The 11,555-nt window shown below is 42.7% G+C and overlaps 1 protein-coding gene across 1 annotated transcript; it reads right to left on the reverse strand.

The window, feature by feature from the left end:
• Nucleotides 1-503: 503 nt before the first annotated feature.
• Nucleotides 504-10,506, reverse strand: tbx1 (T-box 1). Its single transcript, XM_022755275.1, has 8 exons — nucleotides 9,971-10,506; nucleotides 8,356-8,695; nucleotides 6,015-6,116; nucleotides 5,394-5,565; nucleotides 4,170-4,325; nucleotides 3,026-3,093; nucleotides 2,319-2,419; nucleotides 504-1,573 (listed from the first exon to the last, which is right to left on the reverse strand). The coding sequence occupies exons 1-8, from the start codon at nucleotides 10,152-10,154 to the stop codon at nucleotides 1,191-1,193; spliced, it is 1,506 nt and encodes a 501-aa protein (XP_022610996.1). The 5' UTR covers nucleotides 10,155-10,506; the 3' UTR covers nucleotides 504-1,190.
• Between the last annotated feature and the right edge of the window lie 1,049 nt (nucleotides 10,507-11,555).

The following is an 11,555-nucleotide window of genomic DNA, read 5'->3' on the forward strand; positions in this document are numbered from 1 at the left end:
TTTATTTAATTTGAAAAAGTCTGTCACTGCAATAATTAATTTTTTAAATGACCTCTTATAGCAAATTATATCCATTAATCAGTAGGAAACTTTAACAATAAACTACAATCTGTAACCACAGCCTTATAGTGTTGTTACACACATGGATTATCAAGCGGTAAGGTTCTAGTGTAGTGTAGAGATACGAAGCATGGTCAGTGACTCATTTATGTGTTTATGTTTTTTTTTCTTCATAAAACCAGATGCAGATTAGAACATTTAAACTGCAGTGCAGTCTAATGTTTAGATAGCTTCCAATTTCTGACTCCAAATGATTGCAGGAGCAGCAGACACCTCAACCTATTTCAACAGGCAAATCCGCACGGAGAAACCTGAACAATGCTATCAGTGAGGTAAGCTTTTTTTTTTTTTTTTTTAACCCTCCCCCTTCAGCTGTACAACAGCAGATGGGACTTTGAATAGAAGATTGGCACAAAGAACGTTCTTTTTTTTTTATGAATTACAAGAATTTAATGTTTATTTTACAGATACAGAACAGTCATTCTGCTTCATTTATTTACTTTGTATTGCTGCAAGTCAGTGCCATGGTACAAGCTTCTCAGAGCGGCTCAAAATGTCCAGAATGTTTCAAAATCAAATCTCTTTTTTTTTTTTTCCTCAAACAAAAACATTTGATGTGTTTCGACACCCTCTCTGATGAGCTCAACATGCAAACATCTCGTCTACCTAGAAGGTTGATGGACTATATAACATATGGCTTTTTTGAAAGCATTAAAAACAAGGCAAATCAAAAAGTGCATCCAACACAAAAAAAATCTGTTCCAGTCTGTGAATCAAAGGTATTGTCTGTGTTTAGGAGAGGTCCCTCCTGTCCTCCTGTGTTTGCTGGCTCAATGTCTGCACCACTCAGGTAAGAGGGTGCCCTGATGTAGAGCTTTTGCCATTGGGGTTCAAAGGTCAAATCAGACCTTTTTAAGGGCTCGGAGCAGGTGCCTATTCTTCCCCCAAAGATGCATTTCCTTTAAATAAATATGGCAGGATTTATCCAGCAGGGAGGAGTTTCAGCCTGTAAACGCACACAGGTTACGCAGGCTGTGTGAGCCATCAATAGACAGGGCTGCGTTGCCTTTCCTGCCTTTTTTTCTATTCCCACAGTGCTGTGTGCTGTTAGCCCTGGTGGACAGCAGTCATTATCTGGGCCCGTAGTCATAGTTAGAGGGGCCACTGGTGGCTGAGTACATGTTAGCTGTAGCCGGGTTCATGTGGTGATGGTACGTGTGTCCTCTGATACTGGGTAAAGGGTAGGGCGACGGCCTGGTCTTAGCCCCCAGATAATGTTCATAGGTGGTGGGGTACTTGTAAGGGTGGTGGTGCAGGGTGTCCGGCGGTATAGTGTGGGGGTCTGGCCGAAGGTCATGAGGAGGGCTGGGGCGACCACTGGTGAGTGGGACGGCATGCAGGCCTCCCGGGACGGGCAGGGCGGGGCTGAGGACCCGGGACATCAGCTGGTGAGCTGGGTCAGCGTGTATGGGCGTGCCGCTGGGGTCTCGCTCATATTCCCGCCTACTGTCTTCTGTGGAGAAAGAGACATGAGGACAGGCAGAGACAGACAACGTGTGAATACTTTGTACCAGCAGGTTGTGTATGTTGTCCTGAACAGTGAGTGTGTTCTCTGCAGTCTGTTATGACATGTAGGTTTTGAATACATGTCCTTATACCAGTGTTTTTGGGTGGAAGCCAGGAAAAATTTGCACCCTGGCCTGATATATAATAAAATCTCATTTCACTTATTATTAATATTCACAAGGTGAATGCAGTGTTTAGATCACTATAAAGATACTCATGCACTCATACCCAGAAAAAAACTGTTAAAATCTGACAAATATTGTAATCGAAACCAATATTATAAAATTCTTTCAGGTGGATTAGAAGCTTTGGTATATTCAATTCAGCAAGTATTCAATTGATCAAATTATTATAAATAAAATCGTCCTGTGTAGAAAGAGAGAAAAAAAAAATTTCATTGCAGGTTTTACTGTGTAAAGCTGTGGTCAGTTACATAGTAGCATAAGAGCCTTGTAGTGGATGACACTGACTGGCTGATATTTGATGTTTAATTAAAAGCCAGTATTGGCCTGATGCTGTAAATGCACCACTGTGTTTAAGATTAAAAAAAAAAAGTAGAAGAAAAAGAGTGAAATATGCCAACAACTGAAAGAAAAGCATTTCTCCTGAATGCTTAACAACAGAACATGACTGTGTTTCATGTGTGATGGCAGGCAGGAGTTTTGAAATGAAACAAAGAGCGTGGTGCAGACCTTTCTCTGTGCCGTTCTGCTGCGGGGGAGATGACATTGGGTTTCTTGTTCTGGCAAAGGCACTCATTATTGGCAGAGAGCCTGGCCTGTGATTCCTGGGCCTGGAACAGGGAGAATGGATTCAGTTACACACTCATTTAATGAATGTCAAGGGCACATTTTCTTTATTATATACTAAAATGATGAATGCATATTTTAAGAGTTTACACTGATGCATGTAATGAGCATTAACACGTCAACGGGCCCCTAGTTCACAATGGGTGAAATGTGAAGCGACCTACATGACTCAGATCGGCCTGTTCTATAAAATAATCACAAATCCCCATAAACATCAGTAAATGCTGTAAAGAAAAAACTGCAGAACTGGTTGAACAGCATTTGGAAAAAGCCACTGTGTTTGTTCCAGCTTCCTGATTATCCGAGATGGTTGTGGTTTACTGCACTCTGACAATTAGAGAGAGTCTAGTAATTTGTCAATGACAGAAAAGCTCAGTTGATTGACTATCAAACAATATCTAGCTATTTTGAACCATTGCGGCACTCATTGTGTTCTTTCAAACTCCACCCATCTGGCACCTGTGTAGAGTAAAACAAACAGCAAAACCATTTTGCAAATGCTCTCCGGCCCAGCCAGCTCTGTTGTACATTTTTACATCATGTGGAAACATGCCAATAAGACAATATTTTTGCTGAGTGTAAACACTCACCAGTCCTCTGGGTCACAGTCCCTGAAGCCCTTTGCAAAGGGATTGCTGGCTATCTTCAGCTGTGTGATCTGAAATCCAGAAAAACAGAAAATAAACCTCAGTGCTGCAAACTGATGTGATACACAATGTCAGCTCCTTTTCTGTTATTACTTTTAACTTCTATTAGAAATGACAGCAGAGGTAGAGGTAGCATTATGGACTGAACATTTTAGGTGTCATATTTGAACTCACTGCTGTCTTTAATAAAATATGTCAGTAAACAGTTGCAGGTCTGTTGTTCAGGGCTGCAGCATTAGGCCCATTCAGTGTTATTTAAAACAAAACTGCCACTTAATACAGAGCTTATATTGTTATAGACTGTTCATTTATGAACGCTCTTTGCACTGACAGCTGCATAGCGTCTCATGTATATCATACAGACACGGCACAGTCCCCATCATAAATTATTCATAATCATAACGTGAATAACCTACGTTTATCATCATCATCGTCATCATCATCATCCTCCTCCTCATCATCATCATTTTATCATGTTCCTGTCAATTTATATAATTTGTCTTTATTTCATGAGTCCCATTAAAGGCGATAATGTTACTGTAATTGTTGCCATATGCGCTTCAAGTGTAAAAATAATGAACTGTGACGATCAATATCAGATAGATCAGTCATTCACACGCTACAGCCTGGTCGCAAATATTAAGCTTCAATCGCCAAACTGCAGCGACTCTCACACTGAATCAGATCAGAGACAGAGGCTGACGGAAAGCAGAGCAGCGAGGACGCAGTGAAAAGAGCCACAGAGCAGAGGCAACATTTACGCGCAGAGAGCGCGCCATGGAGCTGCCATGGAGCTGCACCAAAAACTGGTTATTTCTGACTGTGTGCGCAAAATGTGGCGCAGAAATAACAAAAAGACGGTTTTTTATGATCTGCCTCACAATCAATAGTGACTTAAACCGATTTTTTATGGTATCCGTTGATTTTTGCGATAATATTCAAATACCCTAAACATCTACGTTATTTTTACTTTATGACATATTTATAACATATGGGAAATCTGATCACATTCCATAGATGCAAGAACGTAAATTTCTGCACATTTCACCGTGTGAGTGTCGCACAGGTTTAGAAAACAGCGGCTCACCCGGTGGTTCTGGTAGGCTGTGACCGCTGTGAAGCGGGTTTCTTCAAAAACAAAGGTCTTGTAATTCTCCTCTGCGTATTTCTCGCTGTCCTTGCGGGGGTCCACATAGACCACATGAAACCTGGGCTGGTAGCGGTGCATGGAGTTCAGAATGATCTGAGAAAAAGAGATAAAGGATGGATCAGCTCTCATTCACAATGAATTCAACACTGAACTAAAGATTTAGAGGCTGAACTTCCGCAAGTCAGACTATTTTCGATGTTTTACTTTTATTGTTGCCGAATTCAAATCTGGCAAATTAATGATGGTTATATTAAGATTACATGAAATGAAATTGAACAGGATAATTTACACCAAAATATCGTGCAGCTTAACCGAGGTAGTTTGGTGCCTTCTACATATGAACAAAGATCTTATTTAACCTTCTTATATTAAACCTCTGTCAAGCATCTCCAAGATATGCAGGCTATTTGCGGACAGAAGCAAGTTTGTTAACGCCATTAATGGCAGAAATAACCTGTTAAATGTGCAGAGCCATTTAAATCTATTACACTCATCTGAACGTATGAAATCTGCCTGAGAATATTTATCATCATTCTTATTTAAAAATCATAATCATGTAGCAATAATGATGATCATGAAGTAACTGTTTATACCCTCATTTCCATCCTGCAAAGCTCTTTTCTATATTTGCTAAAATATTCCCCAACATCATCTTGTCTGATTTCGCAACTAATGAAACTACTCAGACGGTGGAAGATGAAGCGGGAAGGGCTGAAATAATTTCCAGTGGTGAAATATTCCACTTCCTCGCCGTCACTTTTGGAGCAGAGCCTGATGTGCGTCGCCATTTCTGTGGATTGCAAATAGGCTTTTGGCCACATCTGACTATTAGTCAAAATATCAAAGTTTAATACTTTCTATCAATCAGTCTGAGGGCGAATAAAACTGCTCAACTTCTGCTTATAATAATCTTCACAATAAGAGCCCCCTGGATGTGTTGGTGAAATCCTCCACTGTGGATAGAGCAGCTCTTATCTCCCCAGTCAGTTTAACTGCTGTCTATTTTTGCTAAATTATTTGCATAGTGATGTGTGAGGCCGGCGGTGTGACGGCTGTTACACTGGATAAAGAAACTTCGTGCCCACACGCTGCGCTGCATGTTGTTGTGGTCAAATTAAAGTCCTTTTTACGTGCGCTTTCTTTCCCGCGGTGTAGACTCACATGTCCGTTGTCGTCCAGCAGGTTGTTGGTGAGTTTGAGTTTATCAAAAGAGACGATCTGCTTCATCCACTGCGCGCCTTTAGCCGGAGAGTCCGGGTGGTAGTGGACCCTGCCCGGTGTGGCGGGGTCAGCTTTACCCGCCACCAGCCACGACGAGCTGTGGAAAGCATACCTGCAAGAAAACAGTGAATTAGACAAGAGGTTCCGGTTAGTCACAAAAATACATGTCTCCATGACGTGTAGGGAAACGCACACCGAGGGTAGCCTTTATAAAAATACAAGGCTTCATGATGAGGGAAAAATATGACACTGAATGTCTCTCTAATGTCAGCACATAGTCACCAACATATCTGGTTAATCGTGGAAATATTTCCTAATGTTGTAATGTGCATATATAACACTTTTACATTTATGTATTTATGAATCCATGCATATTTTATTTGATACAATTAGGCCTATTTGTAAATGTAGGAGTTTTTTTATTTCGCTTGTTGAATTTAACAGGGCAAGTTATGGATTGTGCGCACCAGTAAAAACCTCCCAACTCGCAGGCTACAATATTTTACGGCCCCACAGTGACAGATGTGCGTTTCATTCGTCTGAAGATGTCCACAAAGTTACCTGTAACGTTTGTCATCTACAGGCAGGAAGTCCATCAGGAGCATGTAGTCTGCCATGGGATCCATACCAAATATTTTCACTTGGAAAGTTGGAAACATTCTCCTGGCAAAGAGAAAAAAAAAAACATGGGGCGACTGTTAAATCTAGACTTTAAATGGCTGCTACTGCTGCTTGTAGGGTGCACGCTTTGTTTTCATGTCCTACTTTTTTTAAAACTGGATCATCTGTGTGTTCAACTGTTTGAATTGGGCCATTTGGAATTTGTCAGATAAGCCAACAAATGATTTTTGCCAAAGTGTTTTTTTAAGAAAAAAAAAAGAAAAAGAAAAAAAAAAAAAAAGCCAACATGTTTGCAGAGATTCATGCAGCTCCAGGCCTTCAGAGCTTAATTTGGCCCGAGCTAGAGGCTACGAGAAGACGGAGGCTTCAAACTATTGGAAATGACGTGATTCCGTCCGTGCGTAACCAGATAAAACTCCCCCTGATCTGAACGGAGCTTTCGGTTTGTTGTCTTTTAACTCTGCGTTTGTGACTTCTGGCAAAACGCTTTAACTTCTCCTCTGCGTCTTTGATGAATTCCAGACACATGAAGGCCTACACACATGTAGTGGAAACACACACGCGCACATTGACGTTATTTGGGTCCGCGAGGTGTGGTGCTATAAACTCGTAGGATCCAGAGGGGGAAAATGGAAATAGTCCAAAATTAAAATTGTGTGAAAAAAAAAAAAAAAAAAGGCTACAACTGGGAACATGTAGAGACAGTCTTATCAGCACGCTGATACTACACTGCTCATGACCTTTATTCATTTATTAACAATAATGTCTCTGCTTTTATCTCAGAGATTTGGATTCAGTGGCTGCTGGAAGTTTCGCTCTAAGTTGAAATCTCACAGACGCAGCGGCTCGGCCTCCTCCACCTCGTCCAGGTTAGGTTACCGTGTGTAGGGCAGATCCATATCCCCCCCCAACAACATCAGCTGAAAGTTGAGTAATCTGCCGAGTCAGTGAAAGGGATCCTAAAATCAACGCTCAATTAACGTCAGTGTTGTGGCTAGGTGAGGCTGAAGGAGCTTTTAAAGTGCTCTGCTGCAGATCTCCTTTCCCCTGTCAGACAGCGCACAGCGGGAAACTCAACCCTGGCTCTATGGATTAAATCAATTACCTCACGCCTCTTTATATTAATATAATGCAGAACGGCCCAGACACTGCTAGACGCATAACTGGTTGAAAATACTATATATACGGAGGATTAGTGAAACATTTTATGGGCTCTCCGCAAGGGTCAGAGGTCAACGCTGTGCCTGTAAGGATACAAGCAGGATAAAGTAGCCTATAAATTCTGCAATAAAAGGCCCCTGACTCATCTAAAAAAATTGAAATTAATCAGCTCTCTCTACGTGACCGTTTACTGTTTATTAAAAATGTTATTAACCAAATCAAAACAGATATTGGTGTATTGATATACGCTGATTGTAACCAAAATAGATTTTTTTTTTTTTTTGTGAAGAAGTAAGGGAGGGAAGCAGGCCGACTCCTGTGATGAGTCCTGAGTAAAAACAACACTGTAATCAGCTCGTGCACGATCTGATCTGCATTCACACGTGTAAAGACTCAGAGATTAAAGGCCATAATGTTCCCTATAACAGCGCTGCGTATAAAAAAAAGTGAGACTGGAGGAAATCAGCCGAGAGTCACAGTTATCCTTATTGGATCTATTCTACGCAGCAGGATCACATCAACATGGTGTTTACAGCTGACACACACACTTCCAAATACACTGCCTCCTCGCGTCTTGACCTACTCATTAACGAGTCTTAAAAGCCCCGTGCTGCAGGCCTCCACTGTTTACCTGCTTCACATATAGACAAACGACCTGATGCACCGACACAAAGCTTGTGTCAGTGTTAATTCATTTAATTCACTCGGCTTGATTTCTGTTAAGTTTTCTTTAAATACAAGACAAGAAGAGAGAGGAAAACAATATGCAGCTGAATAGTGAAAAAAGTTAGTTCATTATAAACACCAGAAGAAAAGGATTAAAAAATATATTTTAAAAAAATGAATCATTTAGTTTGATACTATTTGCAATAATAGTTTATATATTTTCGAATAAAAAGACACTTAAATTTAATCGAAATAGGCCCATAAATCCCGCCTGTCATTTGCGGCATCATCATAAACACTTAAAAAAAAAAAAAGAAAAAATAAAGACTAAAATTTTAGATATAAAAACTACAGTCAAGCGATGCCGTCATTCTTCCTAAAGGACATGGAGTCATATTAACCGATATGTCAGAGTAAAAGAAGCCTGCGGTGTGTGTGTATTTATCCAGCTCACCTGCCAGCCTTGGTCACGATCATCTCCGTGCCCAGCTGGTTAAACTCGTCCCATAAAGCTTTCATCTCCAGCTGGACGTTAATGTTGGCCACTTTAGGGTTCTTCTTCACTATAGTTTTACTGTTCGGCGTGGAGCTGGAGGACGACGAGGAGCAGTTGGGAGTCCCGTTGTCGCTCGGCGGGGCCTGGCCCGGGTTAGACCCCGGGTAGTTGTAGTTGTGCTGGGCGGCCGGGCACGGTTCGAAGTGGGACTCATGTTGGCTGTACGGGTCCCCGGGGGACGGAGAGAGGTGGTAGCCCCCCGGCGTGTTGAGGCTGCTCAGGCTGCTCGTCGTGAAGGCTGCAACATCGCAAAAATGGGACAGCTGCGTCAGCCACGGACTGGATATGGCTGAAATCATCCCAAAAAACTGGATTTACTAAATATGCCTTGTACTGTTAGTCGGTTATGAGAACGGTAGTGAAAACAGAAGCAGGATTCAGTGAGCTCCAAATGAAGATGTCAGGCAACAAATGCACCCTTTTCGGTTTAAAAGTTTCCGTCTCGGCTGTTCGTTAATCCCTGAGGTTGCATCCACTGCCAGCATACTACAGTCTGCCTGATCTAAAGTTGCAAACTTCCGAATAGTGCCGAAATGTTTCCGAAAAAAAAAAAACTGCGGCGCTCGCGTTGAATCTCTCAGCTACTGACACAAACGAGCGCCGAGTGCGTGTGAATGAGTTTTTGCTTTGGATCGATTGCGCTCTGAGCGGCCTCTGTTGTGCGCTGCTGCTGTGTGTAATACCGCAACCCCGTCTCCTCTCTTATCTGACGCAGAGGGCCTCCCCTTTGCGATAAAACCGGTTCTTATTTCTATTTAGATAAGGAACTGCAGGTAATGTGCCTTTTCCTCGCCTTGGGACGAGACTGATTGACAGAGAAGTGCGCCCCTTTTTAATGGGCTTTCCGGCACCCATTTAACTTTTGGATAAGGGTATCGCCCACATCACCCCCGTTAACAAAGAATAGAGGATCTGACCGACAGAGAGGAGTGTAAACAGTTTACAAGGTAAACACACACTGATTTGCATGAACAAACAAACGGGCAGCAGGTGACTGTTGCTTTCTGGTTATTGGACTAATAGATGTAGGAATGGACATGCTTCCCTCTCCGGGCTGGATATGCTTATTACGGTCTGCTTTTACCATTACACACAGGGGGCCTGTGTAAACTCTACTCCTCCCGGCTTCATTGTCAATGTATGTGTTCCTGTGCACGAATTAAAGTTGACTCTTTGTGCAACGCTTTGGGGTTTTGGAATAGGAAACTTTTTTTTTCTCCACTCAGGCTGCTTTGTGTGCAGACTTCTCCTCCCTGATAGTGATTTCTAGGACTGAATCTGCATTATTTTTTGACAGTAGGCAACCGTGCCAGAATTTATTTTTTACACTAATTTCATTCATGCATTCAAAACAACGCACGCATGTGTGGCTTTGCTCATTGACTGTACTTTTAGATTTTTTTTTTTTTTTGGAAAATGTCGATTAAACGAGCAGTTGCAAGGGTGTTATGTAATTTCGGGTGAGATGTGTACATGCTACAGCAGCTCTATGGGCATCAACAAACAGATTTACCTTCCATTTCCCGGGTCACAGTGCTGTAGTGCATTTTAAAGAAACTGTGGTTGTGCAGGTCTGGCTTGTCTAGGCCGGTGCTCTGTTTGTCAAACGCTGCGTTTCCTGCTTGCTCTGCAGCCGAAATCAGAGAGGCAATACTGAAAGCATTAGCCTTTGGAGAGAGGGGACCGCCGTCGTCCATAGGCAAGGGATCGAATCGGGAAAAGCCGTCTCTCCTCCTCCTCCTCCCCCTCCGCTTTCCAACCGCACAGAAAGCAGGAGAAGGCTGCGCACAATGGAGAGGAACATGCGCCAAAATGGGGTTTTCACATTCCGCCACCGGCGCTCGGTGTGCGCGAGAGTCTGGGGCAGGCTGTTCTTTCAAGTATTCCCACGGCTACTGTGAAGACGCGAAAAGCTTCCCGGCGTTCTGATTCATTTGATGAACCTCTGAACACGTCCTGGTGTCAAAACATAGTTCATCCGCAGTGAAGAGAGAGAGAGAGAGAGAGAGAGAGAGAGCTTCCCTTGTTTCTCCTCCGGTCTGTGGCGGGGTGGTGTCATCTGAGTCCTGCCTTGAGGAGAAGCTACTACTGCTACGAGAATGTCAAAAGTGAGCAAGATCCACGCCTCCCCTGCACCACCAGGAAAAAAAGTGTCTGCGCTCTGCACTGGATGTTTTATTTCAATAAGACCTTGTCAGTCATTTGAATTCAACTCAAACGTCATTGCAATGTCCGGCTTCAGAGTGCGCCTCTTTTCCAGTAAATTACCGCACTATATATACGTGTGTATATTTTATCTGTGCAAGCCCACATAGAGCTGCCCTGGAACATCAGGGGCTGCAGTGCAAACGTGCCCAACTGCAGTTTTTCTTAAACAGGGTTGCAACAGGTTTTCAAGTACATGTACGGAAACTGATTTTATTTCCAGGAGATAGAAAAATACGGACATGGAAATGATTGAGAGGTGGCAGATATGTCACTCTATCTAGGAGATGTCACTCACATGTGGCACTCTTTGGATGAAGAGTTCTTTTACGCATCACACACCAACTCCATTTATTATTCTTGCCTTCTGAGTCCACCGTGCCAAAAGCAGTATAATACAAATTGCTGAATTTCACGCACATTTTACGCACAGCCCCTCACCTCTTACACAGCCGAGCTTGTTACACGCAGACAAACACAGAAATTTTACAGAGCATAACCCCATCACTGCAGCCAGTAAACAGCCAGTAAACAGAGTAAACACACGTGGCATTTTGAGGCCGGAGCTGGACTTGACCTCTCCGCCTTGCGCCTCCAGTGTCGCCCCGTTGGCTCTCAGCTTATCGAGGTTCAGCTTTAATGTGCAGCGACCAAAGATGTGTTTTGTTGTAGCTGCTGCGATAGCGACCGGATAGAGTCTCATTTACACTGGAGTCAGTGAATTAAGTGTGAAAGCAGCAGCGGGGTTCTAATGAGATAAAGCAGTTAGAGGATTAGTCCTGTTTGTTTTGGATGTTTCTCCACGGGAGGGAGGGAGCATAAATAAAGCACTGCAATATGTTGTTTAGGGTAAACATTTAGATAGATAGATAGATAGATAGATAGATAGATAG

Source organism: Seriola dumerili, unplaced genomic scaffold, assembly GCF_002260705.1.
Source record: "Seriola dumerili isolate Sdu_G_001 unplaced genomic scaffold, Sdu_1.0 BDQW01000017.1, whole genome shotgun sequence".
NCBI classification, from domain to species: Eukaryota; Metazoa; Chordata; class Actinopteri; order Carangiformes; family Carangidae; genus Seriola; species Seriola dumerili.

Excerpts from the sequence above, each read along its gene's own strand:
- tbx1 (XM_022755275.1), bottom strand. The coding sequence starts at position 10,154 with ATGGACGACGGCGGTCCCCTCTCTCCAAAGGCTAATGCTTTCAGTATT. Across the intron at positions 8,696-9,970 it reads TGTGACCCGGGAAATGGAAG|CCTTCACGACGAGCAGCCTG; the intron begins GTAAATCTGTTT and ends GCGATGTTGCAG. Across the intron at positions 3,094-4,169 it reads CAGCCTACCAGAACCACCGG|ATCACACAGCTGAAGATAGC; the intron begins GTGAGCCGCTGT and ends TCTGGATTTCAG.